This window comes from Macrobrachium nipponense, chromosome 17 (assembly GCF_015104395.2).
Source record: "Macrobrachium nipponense isolate FS-2020 chromosome 17, ASM1510439v2, whole genome shotgun sequence".
NCBI lineage: Eukaryota > Metazoa > Arthropoda > Malacostraca > Decapoda > Palaemonidae > Macrobrachium > Macrobrachium nipponense.
Genome location: NC_087210.1, coordinates 28,629,675 through 28,649,304, shown reverse-complemented (window position 1 = coordinate 28,649,304; position 19,630 = coordinate 28,629,675). Strand labels below are relative to the sequence as shown.

The 19,630-nt window shown below is 40.5% G+C and overlaps 1 protein-coding gene across 1 annotated transcript in view; it reads left to right on the top strand.

Annotated features, from left to right (window-relative positions):
- LOC135196150 (GATOR complex protein Iml1-like) overlaps positions 1 to 19,630 on the top strand; it is a gene marked incomplete in the record, with an annotated part of 480,334 nt that overhangs the window by 33,769 nt on the left and 426,935 nt on the right. The window contains 1 exon segment of the mRNA XM_064222704.1: positions 12,190 to 12,333. Within this exon segment, the coding sequence (XP_064078774.1) occupies positions 12,190 to 12,333 (144 nt within the window).

Here is a 19,630-nt window from a genome sequence, read left to right as displayed (position 1 = left end):
GAATGAATGTTGGAAGACTCCGCCTGTCTTGATAACTCTGCTTGTGGGATAAAGAGAGGAATTCCTCCCTGATCCAACCTTCACAGTGACTAGAAGCATTTTGTCAGGCAGTACAATCCCTTTGTTTACATGGCTAAAGACTTCCAGCATTCATTGCAAGCCAGGCTTTCTCACCAAACAGCAATGAAATAGCTGGAATTCTCTTTCAGTCCTTTGTATCATTCCAGGGATTGCAACCATCTCCACAGGTTGGTGTCATTGAACGAACTTTTCTCTATTTAGAATCAAGAGAGTTAACTTCATTCCAATTCAATTGTGAAAGACAGGTCCACATTCACCCTAGACTTTCATATAAGTACCTAGTATTGTTTCTCCTCATTTGAAATTCAACTACTGATGAGAAACTTCTCTCTGTCTTGCCATCAAAGGGACCTCAGGTCTCTAGAAGGCAATTGACTCGTTAAGGGCTCACACTCCCTAGCGAGAATTATCAGGCAGAGTTTTGTTTTTCAAGACTGCATCTCATCTATCTGGTACTATTGGCAAAAGAGGATAGATGATTTGCATGGATCATCTTCAACATCACCCTTCTAGAGGTAGGTATCATGTCTCGACTCATCTCGATTGTCGTAATGAACTCCAAATCATTCAGCATCTATGGACAGGTTTGAGTCCTTCAAGATCCCTGCACCTTGGACTTTGTATTTGGTGATCTAGATCAGTCATAACCAAGTATGTTGATTTGCTTTTGGATGATGCGCTAGAGCCGTTTTAAGTCTTATGTCCTGCCTCTCAATCTTTCCCATTTTCTTTCCTTCAGCTGACTTGTGGACGTAGCTGAGTGACTGACCCCATGAGTCGTTTATGACTGCCTCACTTTCATCGAGTCATGGATGCGATACAATACTCAGGTTCTGGCACCTCCTGTCAACAAGTGTCACTTCTTGTCGATAGTTGTTGCTAAGAAAGAGCAATCCTGTAGGCTCTTTTGTTTACCTCTTGTCAGGAGCTATCTCCTCCTGTTGCCCTCTGGCTGAAGAAGAGTTGATTTGGAGAAACTCCTTCGGTCTGGTTGGCGTTTGTTGCAACGTTATGCTTCACCGTATCCTCACTTAGTTGAGGAAAGAGGCCACATAGAGAGTGTTTCGCTTGTCTTAGCATATTTCAGTATCCTTTAGGTATTTGGAGAAGAGAACCTAAGCTTTCTCCTTCAATAAAAGTGCGTTTCGTAACTTTTCTCATACTCGGACGCACAAAGTTCCCTTTAGTTCTCATACTCAGACACACAGCTCCCATTAGGTTTGCTGTGGCTTGTCTTCTTGTGTCTAATGAAGTCACGGAGAGCCGGGATCCACCTCTTGTGAGTCAAGCACTTATTGGCACTTAAACTGTCTTCAGTAGGAGGTTCAGGTTCTTTCTCTTTCCTATGGGAGACAAACTAGAGACTGACTGGTGCTTTGGACATGCTGATGGAGTTGTGGTTTAGCTTGTTGAGTTGTTACCTTTTACTCAGATTATTGTCTCTTATCTGAGTCAGCTTAGAGAAGTGGAGGCACCAACCTAGCAAGTGTGTGAAGCCAGCTTTAAGGTTTTGGTGCCAGCGGGAGTTTAGTGAGGAAGAGGGTTAACTAATTTTTAATGCTGCAAGCTAATGTCCTGATGCTTATACTAACTCGGTTTGCTAGAATTAAGAACACTTGCTCTTGTCTGCTCATGCAGCTCAGGTTAAGGCAATAAGGGAGTATCTATTGGTACAGTCTTATTATATACCTTTTGGGAATAAGTGCACACCTCAAGTTCTGGTAGATGGACAGTTGCAACCTTCTGGCATGCTTAGAGAGACTTAGGACCAGTACTTAACATGGTGGAGATGGTGAAGGGGAATTATGATTCTTGTTTGGTTGTCCTCCACTGGTTTAATCTGCTTTGTCGACTTCAGCAGAAGTCTCTCTTTAGTAGGAGGTTGTATCAGAGAGAATGAATGGACCAGGTGGTAATTCACTGGGATTTTACCTGTCTTTCCTAGCTCCATAAGCAGTTGGAAATAGGTGGTCATTCTTGGACATTTTGAGACTGAATAACAAGGAGTGTCTGTCCCCAAACTTTTGGATTTCTAGCATGGTTTTAGTGCCTTTCTAAGAACAGTCAGATTCCAGAGAGTTTCTCTGCTTTGTTTTTCAAGGAAAGGTTCTCCAATTTTGGGCGTTATGGTTTGGCCTGTCGACAGCGCTGCTGGTCATTACTTGCATACTGGCTCCACTGGCAAAGTGGCTTCATCTGTTGGGAATAAACATCTCGATTTATTTGGACAACTGGCTGCTTAGAGCTCAGTCAAAGGACAAATGTGTGGAGGACCTGTCGAAAACTCTCCAGGCAGTCCCTGGTTATTGGTGGGGGTTCCATTGTCAGCAGGGTGCTAATAAGCAAAAACTGCCATTAACCGAAACTTGGTGATTTATGGCGCTTATGTCACCGATAACCGGTTAATGACACCACCTTTAGGTATGTTATATAGTGCCATAACTTATTATTGGCACCTTATGGCGCTGATATCCAGAACTTGATGCATTATGGCATCATAAATCGCTGATTTTATGGTACTAGACAAGCCCCATAAAACCGGATCGCCATGAACCGAGTCCTTCAATAATCGGGGACTGCCTGTATTTTGATGAACACCGAGAAGTCTCAGATCATTCCCACTCAGTGGATTTTATATTTGGGAATGATTCTGGACTCTAAGTTTTCAGGCTTTTCTTTCCCCAAACCCCAAAGAATAAATTCTTGTCTCCTTTGTGTCAGACGGTTCCTGTCCCTTCAGGAATGCTTGGCGGCTCAATGGATGAGCTTTGTCAAAACGTTTGTGAAGCTGGTGGCCTCCACAGGAGACCACTGCAATTCTTTCTAAAATCAAATTGGAGCAAGAAAACTTCAAAGGATTCATTTGTGTTCCCGATAACATTAGAAACCAAACAAGACATTCAGTGGTAGTCGTCAGAAGAAAGACTTCAAGAAAGGAAGTCTCTCCTCCCATTGAGCCGAGACCTGGACTTGTATTCCGATGCCTCAAACCTGGGTTGGGGAGCTCATCTGGGGAACGGTGAGGTGTCAGATTGTCAGAAGAGTTCAGAAGTTCCCACATAAATGTAAAGGCAATTTTGTTCATGAAACTTACCTGTCAGATATATATATAGCTGTATTTTCTGAAGTCCGACAGAATTTAAAAAACTTCCGACACACGCAGTGGTCGGCCAGGTGGTTAGTACCCATTCCCGCCGCTGGGAGGCGGGTATCAGGAACCATTCCCATTTTCTATTCATAATTTTTCTGTCGCCGGTGCTGAAAACACCTGTTTTCAGTACCTCCGGCTTAGGAATTTGGAAACTTCATTGCCGCTAAGTATCCTAATTGTCTTTTAATTATTTACTTGGATTTGTGGCTAGGCATACGCTATCTTAAATTGATTTGAATTTGATTCATTTTTGCATAAGATATCTGAATCTAGTTGAGGCTAGTTTCAGAGGGTGTTGTCTGCAAAGCTAAGGGTGTGGCTACCGAAAGTTTCGGGTAGATCCGCACTTGGTATGCACGAGGGGTATGGGTCTTGCTTCTTTGTTGAGATTTGTCATGTAAGGAGTGGGTGAGACTTTGTCTATTCCGTAAGGAAGACGTATGATTCGTATGTACGCAATTAATCAGTAAACATGTCTAATTCCGTAAGGAAAAAGTATGATTCGTATGTACGCAATTAATCAGTAAACAAAAAGTCAGGGTAGTGAACCTGCTAACCTTCCTGTAGACTTTATTTTTTGCCTAACCCCTATAGTATGGCCTCCGGGTTATGAATATGTCTGCGAGAGGTGATCGCTCTCCTTCATTGTTGTGAAGAGTGCTACTTCTGTTATTGTTACTCCTAACCTGTAATGTTGCCTTCGGGCCCTAAAACAGTGTCTGTAGAGGTTATTGCCCTTTCTCTTATACTCTTTCGATTCGTAACTTAGAATCGAAAGTGCTTGCTTTAGAGAGCAATAGTGAATTGGGCTAAGTGAAGTGGACAGTGCCCCTTGTTGTTAAGTGGAGGTGCGTCAGATCGGCCTTATAATGCCTCTAGGTCTAGACCTCTGTCGGACTCCAGGGACCACAGGGAGAGGGCATGTCGAAAGCCGAAGGAGGGTTACGAGGAACCCCCACCGATCTGGCGTGCCTTCGGCAGTTTCTGATGAAAATCCCCAGAATGCCAACGTTCGTTCACGTGCACGAATCCTGAAGGATTGCTTCTCGTCCTCCGAGGCGTCCTCCCCCTGCGCGGGCAAGGGTTGGAGCTCTCGGAAGGAACTCGCGCCCTCTAAGAAGCTTTAGAGAAGAGGACGCTTCACGTCCTCTCTCTCTCGTCAGGAGGGAACGTCAGATCCGCCCCATAACGCCTCTAGGCCTGGACCTCTGTCGGACTCCCAGGACCAGTGAGAGGGCATGTCGAAGGCCGAAGGAGGGTTACGGGGAACCCACATCGATCTGGCGTCCCTTCGGTAGGACCTGTTGACGCTTCCCAGGCTGCGGAAGATCGTGCACGTGCACGAATCTCGAAGGATTGCTTCTCGTCCTCCGAGGCGTCCTCCCCGTGCAGGGGTTGGAGCTCTCGGAAGGACTCGCGCCCTCAAATAGAAGCTTTATAGAAGAGGGACGCTTCACGTTCCCCTCTCTCTCTCTTATGCATTTCAGTGAGAAGTAAGAAGGCGAACGTCGCCTGCATTCACGTGTACGTCTTTCCACCGAGAAATATGAAAAAGAAGGCAGTTTCTCTCGCTTGTTTTGACGCCTGTCAGGAGCATGACGCTTTTCTGCACGCTTCTTTTGACGCTCGGATGGACGCCAGGCGCGCGCCAGTGGACGCCGAGCGTCCTCGCCAGTGGACGCCGAGCGCGCGCCAGGACGCCGAGCGTCCTCGCAAATGGACGCCGAGCGCGCGCCAGCGCACACCAGGTTTGTCTCCTGGCTGAACGTTTCTGTTGAACTCTTCAAGCTCTTGTTTAAGATTTGAGCCTCAAGAATGTGAAGTAAGCAGTGTTTCGGAGGAAGCTTAAAGTGAACAGACAACTTCGTCTTTGAAACCAGCAAGACCTCGGGTTTCGTGCAATCAAGAGGTCTCTGTCAATATTATTTGCTTTTCGCAAAGGTGGATGGAGTTAAGGAAAGCTCAAGGGAAGATCTCGTTTTCTCTACCGCAGTCAAGACTTTGCGATAAGGCAGTTACGGGTTATGTAAAGGCTCGACGTCTCGGCGACGTTCAGTAGGATTCTTGCAAAGGCACTCATCAAAAGGACGCTCTTCAGGAAGCGCAAGACAGGACTTCCTTGCAATACGCCAATAAATTTTAAGCTTTAGCAGGCATTAGTTGTGATACGGGAGAGGAAGCTGGTTGGAGAGTTTCTTCCTCTTCCCAGGATAATTTTGCAAGCTTTTTAGCCCATCTGAAAGGGTTTTTCAGATGATAGATTTTGTTAGTTTCTAGTCGGGACTACGCTGCCGAATTGAACATCGTCGTTCTACCGGCCGTAAGCCCTGTCTCTTAACAGGATTCTTGCCCCTTCCTCGTTTGAGACGGGAATCGGAAAATAAAATGCTCGACTTCCTGGATTACGTTTTGTCAATTCAGTGACTTAACCCCATTGACAATATACTATCGTTTGTCAAGTAAGTGGGTATCCCCTCATTGACAAAATATCTCTTTGTCCTGTAAATGGGTTAGTTCTCATTGACAAACATCTCATTAACTTGATATTGCGTAAGCGATTAAGCTCTTATTGACAAGATTCGGAAGAGCTCTCATTCGTCATTCGCAGACTCGTACAAGAAATAGACTTGTAGACTACGTCAATGAACGCTTATGTCCAATAACATAAGAAGCTTGAGCTGTCTGCTTCGATTCTCTAAGTTTTGTTCATGAAACTTGCCTGTCAGATATGTATGTAGCTGTATTTCCGAATTCAGGTAAGTATGAACAAACTTTATTGTGATATAATAAAATATTTTGCCTTGCGTTATTTTACTACTAGTTGGTTCAAGTCATATACGCTTGCTGTAGTTACCTCTTCGGATGGCAACCGAGAGGTCTACTGTCTATTATTTTAAGGACATTTAATCATTACTCCCTGCAGCCTTCCAGGAGTTTCCGATTTATCTTTTACCGTTGTATGGTAGTGTTCTGACGACACAAACGCATCTATATATTTAGCGTTTTCTGTTTCGCTTAAATATACCAGCTTGAGAGTCTCTTTCTGCTCAAAAAATAACAGACCTATTTCTTCGTAGAATAGGGTAGCTGGCAACCCAGACATAAAGTTAAGAGACGACGTTCGTAAGCTGCTGGCTGCTGCTGTCCAGTCCAACCGAACCAGGCCCAGTAGCAGCTCGTGCGCAGTCATGCGTGGTAGGTTACGTCTCTCTCTCCTGCGGGATTGACTGACTAACCGTATCTCTGTGCTGGCGGTTACGTCTCTCCTGCGGGATTGACTGACTAACTGTATCTCTGTCCTACAATCACGGACTTTAGCCTAAGATTGAGGGGATTTCTTACGTGAATGAATAAACGTTGCATTCGTTTTGCCTTACTATGTTCAACAGAGTTATCTCTTAATCCTTTCGGTGCTCGTTACCGCACGGTATAGAACTACGAGTCTACCGCAACATTGCACTTTTATATGCTCTCCTGCTTAGGCAAAGCGCAGCCTTATTAGGGAAGTAAGCATACTCGGGGAGGGAATGGATGAGCTTGCTGGGGACCATTTCCTTCCTGAAGAAGTTTGTTTCCCCGAATAGACTGCAATTCAGACCACAGTTTTTTCCTACTGGGAAACTGAAATATTATTCAAGATCTAGGAATGATTCTGAACATCTCTCAGTGCGTCATGATAGAAAGAAGGTGCCGGACATCTGGATAGGGTTTCAGATGTCCTGGATCTTAATCTGAAAGAAGTAAATGCAATTCGGTCGTCCCTCCAGTCCTCGAAACGAGTTTTTGGAACCAGTGGTCCAGATCAACTCTGATATTCCACAGCTCTCTCATATCTTAAGAAGTATCTTCTCTCGGTCCCTGCTCGAGTTTACGAGAAAGAGCCTATTATAACAACAGGCGTAGAATGTAACGATCCTCTAGAGGTTCGTTACAGGATTGCAAAAGTCCGTACGAATCGTCTCGATCGACGGCAGCAACTTTTGACTTCCGAGTGGAATCTTTCTTTAGAAGTAAGTTGAGAGTTGTGGAGACTTTAGGGACGCCCTTTCATTCTTCTCTTCGATATGTTGAGGACGAAGAGGCTTCTTCTTCTCTGCTCGATCCGGGATCGGTACCATTAAACGCCATCCTATGATATTAAACGGGGATGGATGTTTAGTCTTTTCCCCTTTTTCAATCGCTTAGGAACATGTAATAAGAGGATTTATGACGTCACAGGGGGCGACAATGACGCTGATCGCCCCATGCTGGCCTTCAGGATCCTGGATTCACAGAGGTCACATCCTTCCTAGTTCACTTTCCAAGGACCTTTTCCGAGAGAGTCGGTATACTCTAACTCGAAAGGTACCTTATAACCTCTCCGCTCTGAGTCTGACAACGTTCAGACTATCGAGATGTTGACAGGAATAAGATTACCGTCTTCCATTTCCGTCTGAAGAATGGGATAAGCTGGCAGTCACAACTATTAAAGAATACGCAAATATGTTGTTGACGGCTTTTGGGCTCAGGAGATTTGCGTCTGTCAAACAACAAAGCCCTTCACGATCTTTGAGTTTCTGTGGAATCTCGAAACTCGCTCACCATCTACTTTTTGTCTCACCTGTTTTCTCGGAGTCAGACACTCGTGCGAGATCAGGCGACATATAGTAGCCCTGAGTTTCTTGTTGACGAAGTCGGTTGCGTTTATACACCCCCGATGATCGTGTAACATGAGACCAGGTTGGACTGTCAGGCATTCTTCCTTCGGGACTGAATCGCCTTTTTGCTCCTTGCTCCTTTCTCCTGGCACCAGAAGCTCGAGTCAGGAGTTGATTTCGCTGACGACGTTGGGTTGCGTTGATACACCCCCCAAGGTTTGCTTAGATTGAATCGCCCAGGCAGTCCAGACACTCATCCTTCAGCGAAGAATAGTGCCTTATGGTCTTCAGGGTACAGCCTTGCTGTCCTTGATTCGTCTGACTGGTCAACTGGTCGGTCACCTGACTTTAGTACAGACGGACTGACTGTGCATGTCCAGATCGAAGCTTCAATATGGAACTTAGACGTAGTCTGAAGTTCTTGATGTCAAAGCATTCGAACCTCTCCTACCTGTTAACTTCTTGCATGTATCAGGAAGGCCTTCTTCTAACCACCCTAGATACGACAAAGAGGGTTAGTGAGATTTTAAGCCATCGTCACAAGTTTTGGCTTTAGAGAACACAAGGCGGTGTGCTCTCTAAGCCTTTCGTTGTGGCCTAAGAATGGAAACCCGTTTTGTCCTTGGGCCAGGAGCTTGGAAGCAAGGATGGCACAAGTTAGTGGGCAGGAGCCAGAGAGAGTCCTGTGCCCTGTCAGGTCTCTCAAGTTTTATCTACATAAAACTCAAGAAAGTCGAAGTCATTCGGCCAATCTGCAGTGTTCCGAAAAGACCAGACTTGCCCATATCGAAGAACACCCTGGCTTTAGTGTTAAGGAGTTCTTTCAAAAATGCTCCTTCATTGTGTTTGCACAAAGATTTGAAATCTTTTTATCTAAATGCTCACGAGGTGAGGGCGCGGCCTCGGAAGCATTTCAACAGAGCATGGCACTCGGCAACATCCTGAGTACCATGTTTTTAGCGAAGCAACTCTGTGTTCACTTCACACTCCCTGCGAGATGTGAAGATGGCATATGAGATCTGCTGCTCGCTAGGGCCATAACGTGTCTGCAGACACAATCTTGGGGGCAAGAAGTACCACTCATCCTATCCTGTAGAAAATGGTTAGGAAGAGCTCTTAATTTAGTTGTTGAGTCGCCGACAACGGCGACTTCTTAACTCTTAAGCCTTAGTTAACACACCTTAACTTGCTAGGATTTGGTCAGGTGGTGATATATATTTATATATATATATATTTTACTTCTTAGCCCTCATGGTATGGTCAATATGGTTTAGTCACATTGTGGTCAGCCCCCGTGACAGATCATCTGGAGTGCACCAGCTTTATAGGTCTCTACCTCGCTGGCAACTCTAGTAAAGCAGAAGCAGACTTGGTGACAGTAATCACGAAGTCAGCTATGCTAACAGGTGGAACCAAGATGTAAATCATCTGCATGCATTTGTTTCCCAAAATCCTTCTAATCTGTCCCTTCCCACCTCCAACGGTGGGATTCAGCTATATATATATCTGACAGGTAAGTTTCATGAACAAAATGATATTGTTATGATACAATAAAGTTTGTTCATACTTACCTGGCAGATATATATAATCAAGTACCCACCCACCTCCCCTCAGGGGACAGTGGAAATAAAAATTATGAATAGAAAATGGGAATGGTTCCTGATACCCGCCTCCCAGCGGCGGGAATGGGTACTAACCACCTGGCCGACCACTGCGTGTGTCGGAAGTTTTTTAAATTCTGTCGGACTTCAGAAAATACAGCTATATATATATCTGCCAGGTAAGTATGAACAAACTTTATTGTATCATAACAATATCATTTTTCTATGACTACGGACCTTTTCCTCCCTAATTTGAGGGAAACCAGTAATAATCCACTTTGACAATTCAACAGCTCTGTCATATGTCAGGAAACAAGGGGGAACACATTCCTTTTCCCTTTTTCAAATGACTCAAGAATTTCTCCTTCGAGCAGAAAGGAATCAGGTGTCGTTGCTGACTTGCTTCATCCAAGGGAGGATGAATGCCCTAGTGGACAACCTAAGTTGCCAGAATCAGGTCCTTCCGACAGAGTGGACTTTGGATCAACTAGTGTGGGAGGACCTTTGGAGACTATGGGTTTGACCATCTGTAGACCTCTTTGCAACTTCAAAAAACCACAGACTTCCAAGATTCTGTTCTCCAATCCCGGACCCTCTTGCTTGGAGGATGGATGCGATGTTCCAAGATTCGACTGGTTGGGATGTCTACGCCTACCTTCCCTTCAGTATGATCAGGGAGGTCATAAACAAGTTAACCTCTCCACAACGTAACAATGACTCTAGTGGCCCCCTTTTGGACAGGGAAAGAGTGGTTTCTTACAAAACTGTCTTCTCAGACAACCACATTTTTATTAGTACAATCTAGGGTTATCTGCTTTTGACTCTGACAGGGTACAGACTATCAAGCGCCTCGTTAGATCGAAAGGATTTTGTAAAGAAGTTGCAAAGGCTATCGCCCAATGCAGACGACCTTCGTCCAATAATTTATACCAATCTAAGTGGTCTACCTTCAGAGTGGTGTAACTGACACAAGGTGTCCTCTTCTGAAACAACTGTAAGTCAAATAGCTGACTTCCTTCTTTGCTTGAGGAAGTCCAGGAAGTTATCGACGTCTACGATCAAGGGCCATAAATCTATGCTTAGTTCAGTTTTTAAGCATAGAGAACTAGATTTGTCATCAAATCAAGATTTAAGTTACCTTATTAAGTCTTTCTGATGTCACAAAACAAGTTTGTTTTGATTTCATTTCTTGGAATTTAGTTGTGGTATTGAAATGGATTTCGGGACTGCCTTTCAAATCTCTTTGTTCTGCTTCTCTCAGGGACCTAATGAAGAAAACTATCTTAGTGGTTTTGACGACAGCAAAGCGTGTTAGCAAAATTCGAGGTATAGATAAAAGGATCGGATTTTCACGGGGATGCAGTATTTTGCTTCTCTTTGGGATTCCTGGTAAAGAATGAAGACCCATCTAACCCATGGCTGCGCCCATTCACCATCAAGAATTTGATGGATATTCTCAGGCCTGAGGAAAAGGAAAGGTTGGTATGTCCAGTCAGGGCCTTGTGATGTTACCTTCAAAGAACAGAAAAGGTTAGGGGCTCTTTGGATCTCCTTTGGTGCTTGGTCAGGAATCCGTCTCGTCCGCTCTCCAAAAATGCCTTCTCTTTTTTTTCTAAGAAGTTTGGTTTTAGAAGCACATGCAGAAATCCAAGATGACAAATTGGCTGCTATAAAAGTCAATGTTCATGAAGTGAGACTTGTCGCAACTTCCCTTGCCTTCTGACAATATGCTATTTACTAAAGTTGTGCAAGCAACGTTCTGGAAGTGTAGGTCAGTATTGGCTTCACACTACCTAAAGGATGTGGAAACTGTCTTTGAGAATTGCAATATATTAGGACTGATATCTGTGGGTGGTATGGTGTTGGGAGAGGAGGCATAGGGAATCTGACTTCCCTTTGCTCGTTTTTGCCTTGATTAAGGTATTGTGTGTGTTGGGAAGCCTGGTGGCACATTTGTGGCTAGAGTGCCCACCAGTCCCTTTTTAGTGGTTGGGTTGTGACAGTTTTTTATGGTTATGGTGGTGCCATGTTTTTTTATTCTGGTCTTCGCCTAGGCCAAGGGCACCTTTTGTAGCTTTGCGAGCCACGGTTGTACATACTTGCTCCAAAGCCCCCACTCATGTAGAGGCGACTTTGGGCTAAACAGCCTTGTCCTCTATGGGTCAAGTGGAACACCAACCAGGGGCAGAATTTATAAGCAGTGCTCACCTGCCAGGTAAGGAAACAACAAGCATATTATTTTATACTGGCAAACTTTTATTTCAATTTCATTACATTATACACAATGTATTGAGATAGAATTTGTCCACGATTCCCACCTCCTTTAAATGTGGAATCAGCTAGTATATAATTACTGGGTAAGCTCCACATACAAAAGTGATATTTTTTATAATAAAATAAGGTTTTGTATATAGTACTTACCCAGTAATTATAAGACTGGAGCATACCTGCCTCCCCTCCCTCGCATGGACATTTAGAGCACAAAACAAATTGAAGCTCCCTGCCAGGAGGCATTTCAGCTACACCGTAACCTAAACTAACGCTACTGTAGATTTCCAATTGTTAGGCTGTCGTAGGTAGTAAGCTCTTAGCTATATAATTACTGGGTAAGTATGTACAAAACTTTTTTTTATTATTTTAAAAAATATAATTTTTTATTGATAAAATATATGCAAAAAATGATATTATTAATGTATTGATAGCTGATTTCTTTTTGTAGAGGAAGATGTGTTAGTCAATTTGAAAGATCTTGGCCCCGATGTGAAAGAGGGGGATGTGATTGAGGTCTACCATCCAGAAGATGACCTTCCAAGGTTATTGCTGCAGATTCCTAACGCTAAAGATGAAATTCCTGTTCAGAAAGGTAATATGTTCAAAATAATTGCAGACTTCAGTGGCAGTTTTTTTTATTAATGGTCGTTATTTTTCAGCTTTATAGTTTTTAATGAATTGATGTTACTATTTTACTATTAAAATATGTAATACTCAGGATGAATTGAAATTACAAACAGATACAAAATACGTATTAGAACTGAACAATACAAAATCGTGTTATAAGATGCATATCCAAATTTTTATATAAGTAGCTTACCAAGTAACTACTATGCTATAAGTCCTTAACTTTTCATGGCAGCTTAATTTAAAAAATCATGGTAGCTCTCTATTGTTTTGGAGTAGGTAACCGACCCTGCCCACTTTCGGGGAAGCATAGGTACAAACCAGCTAAAGAGTCCAGTTTGTTCATGGAGCACATCGAGTGTAGATTGTCATTCTTTGTAAGGGATTTTATTACTGAGGAACATTCTTGGATCCAAGAGGACATCCTGCCTACCTTTAAGGTGAAAGCACACAACATTAGAGCAGTCATTATCTCGTTTGCTTTTCTGCATAATATGTCACTCTATTTTACAGTCAATTGACTGGAAGTGTAAGACTATGTTTGTGTCACACTATCTAAGAGAGATAGAAAGTGTTTGAAAACTGCAGTACCCTGGGAGCTTTATTGATGGCTAGCATGGTATTGGGGGAAGAAACATAGGAACATTCCTTTTATCGTCGATCTCTTCACTTTGATGTAGGGTGTTGAGTCACTGGGAAACCAGAGGTTACTTTGTACTTGGAGTGCCCACCAATTTTTAGTAGATGGGTGGTGGTTTTATATTGCAGTGTAGGTGACAGCATTGTCTTGTTATTGTTTTTTGTGGTACTGCACCCAGGGCAAGGGTTTCTGTTTTTAAGCTTTGCAAGCCATCAGACTTTTCCTTCACTACAAAGCTCCCACTTGAAGTAGAGGCACCCTACGGCTATTCGATCACGCCACTACAGGTCAAGATGAGCACCGACCAGAGGTATTAATTACCTGCAGCTCTCTTACCGACACCCTATGAGGGTGAGCGAGCCGGAGGTAGTAACTCTGGCATTCCATATGGGTTTTTTCTCGGGTATATTTAGCATTTATTTATACCTGGAAATGAGTGCTATAAGGAACATTTCACTGGGTGACACAGGTCTTCCCCCAGAAATAGATTTTTCCTTTGTCAAAATCCCTTATACAGTAGAGACCCGGTTCACGACCGTATTAGAACTCGACATAATCGGATTTCGCCACTAAACTTTCCAATAAACTTTGTATCTGTTTTCAAACAAAAAACCAGTTTCAGACCCCCGACCACATGATGTTTGTAAACAAAACTGTTTCCGCCAGCCGCCGCTAGTTGGCGTCATCCAGTGCTACCAAATGTAGCATAATTTCATGTTTTTTAGCATAATTTGACCAAGAATTGGAGCTTAGCATAATTTCTTTCACACTTAGGGTTCTAGTACAATTTTAGAATGTATTTTCACTAAAACTTTTTAAAAATAATGCAGATAATTCCTCAATTTCATTCACGCTATAGTGAATGTATCTTCATAGTGTAATTGCCCTAAAAGCAGCACTAACAAATGAAGTTAATTGCTAAGTTTGAACCCAACTAAGGAATGTTAAAATTTTTGTGAATATAAATAAATACCCACAGTGGCATGCACACACGATCAGTAAAAGTGTTATAATGTTTTTTTCTTCATGATAAAGAATTTACTTTTTTCCTTTTTTGTTAGTTTTATTTTTTTCAGTAGTTATCAAAATTTTTTTATATGTCTGAAGTTTATTTTCCCTTCTTACAATTTTTCCAAGTAGTTTATTACCATTGTTGTATGGTTGATCTGTTAAAGAAAATGGTGTTTCAGTGGCATGATAATGATCAAGTAATAAGTACGTATGTTTTTCTTCTTTGAGTAGAGACTGGTTTGTTTGTTTACCTTTTTTTTAGTTTTAATTTTTCAGTAAATATCAAAATGTTGTATTTGAAGTAATTTTCACACATTTTCAAGCATTTATTAATTGTGTATGTGACCTGTTAAAGAAAAATGGTTCTCAGTGGCATGATAATGATGCAGTAATAAGTCAAATTTGTTGTTTTTCTTCACATTTTGTATGTGTGATCTTCACACATTTGTCAAATAGTATAATATGATTGCATATCAAGTATAGTGTACTAGTGATTGCATCTGTGGATCTAATACGTGATCTATTAAAGAAAAATGGTGTTTTATTTCGAGTTTCCTAACATGTAAAGATCATCAATTATTAGTTATAATATTGTCTGTTCGTCACTTTGTATCATTTCACCTATATATAAATGTTTTGTTTTAAATTTCCATTACATCGTTGTTTTAGCTCAAATGTATTAGAGAAATGAGATAATGATAGATTAATAGCATAATTCTGGCACAAAATTACACCATATTTGGCATAAATTCTTGCTTGGACCGACTAGCATAATTTAGCAAAACGGTTGATAACACTGGTGACGCCACTCAGCATTTGTTTTTTTTAAAGTACGCAGCTATTGTTTACAAACATTCAAACGTGTCGTGTCTCGTACACCTTGCGCGCATTTCGTTTGCTTTTTCGGTGGTATCAACTCTATACGCAGTTACCTTTTGATTCATCATGGGTCCCAACATTACTACTGGCTATCTGTGTTCTAACCTTTTGCTATTGTTAATCTCTGAAATAATGGAAAGTGTTTACATGGCATCTCGCGTTTTCCTTCTTCAAAATGTTTCCATCATTTCCAGCTCCAAAATAAACCTTGTTTCGTCTATCCTCTCCTCTGCATGAAAGTGATGAGCGAAAAAAATTTAAGCACCCTTGCTTGATTTTTTTTTTAAGCGTAGACCTATTCTAAAATCATGCTCACACTTGAGGGGCGCGTTTCAGTAGCAAATGCAATACGTATTTAAGTGTTAGGTTTGGAGTGAAGGCAATGTTATGTACGTAGGTTACATGTGCGGTTCGGTAGCGAATGCAATCTTCAAGTTTTGTTAAGCTTGCCGGTAAAGAAGAGGTTAGCCATAGCTTAAATCAGAGAAGCCGCTATGGCCCATATTTTAAGTGCGTAGTAATTAAGAAATTTAGATTAACGGTCATCTTTTATGTCATACTGTAATACGTCAATGTTTATGTGTAAGATTTGGTAGTGAAACCAGTTACATACGTACGTAACATGTTCGATTCGGTAGCAACGCAATCTAAGCTGCTTAAGCTTGCCGGTAAAGAAGAGGTTAGCCTTAGCTTAACTCAGAAGCCGCTACGGTATACATTAATTATAGAAATTAAGTAGATTCTTTTATGTCTACTGTAAAAATACGTCATTGTTTACGTGTGAGATTTGGTAGTGAAACCACTGTTACATACGTAACGTGTGCCGTTCGGTAGCGAACGCAATCTTAAGCTTTGTTAAGCTTGCTGGTAAAGAGGATGTTAGCCTTAGCTTAAATCAGAGAAGCCGCTATGGTATAGAATAATTATAGAAATTAAGACGATTCTTTTATGTCTACTGTAAAAAGACGTCAATGTTTACATACGTAACGCGTGCGCGGTAACGAACGCAATCTGTATGCTTGGTTTACTATAAGCGTCCTCGTAAAAAAGAGGTTAGCTTGATATTAAACTCAAGAGATGCTGGTACGTAATGGTATAGTAATTATAGAAATTAAGAAGATTCTTTTACTTATACGTATGTATATATGTACCATGCAGTACCATAATAATTATCAAAGTCCAATAAGCTTGAAACCAGCCCTGATATTGGACAATTTGCCGTAAAAGACGCACCTTTTTTATAAGGACATTTATGAAACAAAATCGTTAGTATCATAACATTTACTGAAAGATAATTTTCAAGCGATTTTGTATACAGTATTGCAGTCGACTTCGTATAAGATTTACCATAAATTAATATCGAATGCAAACGTTTCTACGCTATGGTTTGTTTACATCCTTAAATGCCGACTTACTGTAGGCAAATTTTCGTAAGTTTTGATAAATATAAATTGGGTTTAATTTTAATAGTTTATTAATTTACTGTAATAATTAGACTTGCTTTTCAATGTTTTTATTATGTTAGCAACACGTTTTATGCCTACCCACTACACTACGTTCTACTTACTATTCACCTAGGTAGCCTATGGCGCTTGGTCAACAATCGGTTGGACGCAGGCCAGTTTTCTTTTATACTGTATATTATACATTTAAAATTATAAATATATTTAACATGATATTTATTTAACTTTTAACTTATTTAGTTGTAATTTACATGTAATGTATTGTATAAAAAGGCAAGGTTAGGGTATAACTGATGGTCACGAACGGATTAATAATTATTTTCAGTTGTTTCTTATGGGAAAACTTGATTCAGATCTCGAAATAATCGAATTTCGACGCTCCTTCTGGAACAAATTATCATCGAGAACCGAGGCTCTACTGTATATATATATATTTATATATATATATATATATATATATATATATATATATATATATATATATATATATATATATACAGGCGGTCCCCGGGTTATGATGGGTCCGCGGCTTACGACGTTCCAAGGTTATGACGCTTTTTCTTAAATATTCATTGAAAAATCCGCCCTGGGTTACAACGCTTGTTCCGAGGTTACGATGCTGACGCTTCCAACGCTCCGAGTTTACGACGCTTTTAAAAAACGCATACTATGATAAGAATCCTTTATAGTTTAGCACAGTTTTCTCTCTTCTCTCCGGCTCTCTCTCTCGCTCCTCTCCTCTCTCTCTCTCTCTCTCCCTCTCCTCTCTCTCCTCTCTCTCTTTGTATTTTCCAACGAAATAATCACTAATTAGTGTATTTTGATGTTTATTTTCATGACTAAATACATTTTTATAATACAAAAATGATTTACTAATTTTCAAATATTAATTTTGATTAATACTGTATTAGTAAGTTTAATAAGTTGAAATGATATCACATAATAAAAATAATAATTCTCTCTCTCTCTCTCTCTCTCTCTCTCTCTCTCTCTCTTCTCTCTCTCCTCTCTCTCTCTCTCTCTCTCTCTCTCTACTACAAAGATGTATGTTTTTTTGTATGATAAATAAATGATTTACTATTTTCAATTATTAAATATTAATTTATACAGCAATAATATCAATTCATTAAAGAAAATACCATAGTGATTAGTAGATTTAGCTTATATTTCATGGAAGAATGATGGAAATCCCAGTCTTCTTCAAGTAACTTCCAGTAAACCTTTTCTCGAGATCCAGGTACTAAAACTGTCAGATATATCCGAAATTTCCCCCCCCCCCCCACTCTCTCTCTCTCTCTCTCATCTCTCTCTCTCTCTTCTCTCTCTCTCTCTCTCTCTCTCTCTCTCTCTCTCTCTCTCTCATTTACTGAGACGAGATTTTTTATTGTACTTGTACTAATTGTTTTTAATACTTTCAAATAATAATAACTGTAATTACAAAATTCATATGTGATAGTATTTTAAAGAAATACAATACGTACTAATCTATCCATGTCACTTTTAATTAAGGTTAACTCTCTCTCTCTCTCTCTCTCTCTCTCTCTCTCTCTCTCTCTCTCTCTCTCTCTCTCTCTCTCTCTCTCTCTCTCTCTCTTTTACCGAGATGAAAGAATTTTTATGGTACTAGTATGTAAAATGTTTATTGATAATTTCAGTTATTTAATAATAATAATAATAAAACTTTAATTACAAAATTCATAATGGTCGTATTTTAAAGAAATGAAAATGACCTTTCCATTTCACTTGTAAGGATAATTCCTCTTTCTTACTGAGATGAGAGAATTTTTATGGTAGATGCACATGTTTATTATATTTTTCAAATAATAATAATAATAATAATAATAATAGAAGTAGTAATAATATGATAACTAATTTCAAAAAAAAACAAAAAAATTCTTCCCTTTGTCTTTTTCTGTATCAATTCACTCCAGTGACACTCAGAGCCTAACAATTGCCATACAATGGTCAACTAATTTAATAGTTTATGTAATCTCTCTCTCTCTCTCTCTCTCTCTCTCTCTCTCTCTCTCTCTCTCTCTCTCTCTCTCTCTCTTACTGAGATGAGATCATTTTCATGGACATGTATGTAATAGTTTATCATTAATATTTTCCAATAATAATACTATTAACTGCAAGGTACAAATTCATATCTGAGTATTTTAAAGAAATACAATAATCATTCCATTTCTCTCTTTTAAATAGCTGTAAGGACAACTCTCTCTCTCTCTCTCTCTCTCTCATCCTCTCTCTCCTCCCTCATCCTCTCTCTCTCTCTCTCTCCTCTATCTCTCTCTCTCTCTCCACAGATACTTGTCATACATTTGGTGTTTCTCTATTTCTTTCTTTTCCTTTTCCTTTTTTTATCTCTCTCGCATCTCAGCAAAAGAATTGATAGACAGACAAACATAATTGCACAGTCCTCTCTATCTCTCTTCTCTGGAGAAATATATGTATTTATGGGAGGGGGAAAAAGTTGCCTACAGAACTTTCATTTCAATCTATTGAAACCGTAAGGAGTTCTCTCGCTCTCTCTCTCTCTCTCCTCTCTCTCTCTCTCGTCTCTCTCTCTCTGCTCTCTCTCTCTCTCTCTTACTGAGATGAGATCATTTTTCATGGACATGTATGTAATAAGTTTATCATTAATATTTTCCATAATAATACTATTAACTGCAAGTACAAAATTCATATCTGAGTATTTTAAATACAATAATCATTCCATTTCTCTCTTTTAAATACCGTAAGGAACAACTCTCTCTCTCTCTCTCTCTCCTCTCTTCCCGTCTCATCTCTTCACCCCCCCCTCCTCTCTCTCTCTCTCTCGTCTCTCTCTCTCTCTCTCTCTCTCTTCCTCACAAATACTTGTCATACATTTGGTGTTTCTTATTTTTCTTCCTTTTATCTCTCTCGCTCTCAGCAAAAGAATTGATAGACAGACAAACATAATTGCACAGTCCTCTCCTTTCTCTCTTCTTCCTGGAGAAATATATGTATTTATGGGAGGGGGAAAAAAGTTGCCTACAGACGTTCATTTCAATCTATTGAAACCGTAAGGAGTTATTTCTCTCTCTCTCTCTCTCTCTCCTCTCTCTCTCTCTCTTGTATTTTAATGAAAATATACAGTAATTTGTGAATACACAGTGTTGCACATGAAAAAAGTAAATTAGTGATAATTTTAGAGATATGGCCCTAAGAAAAATTACAAATTAGTGAAATTTTCCCTGTGGACATGTTTTCAAGAACGTCATTCCGGCTTACGACGATTTTCGGGT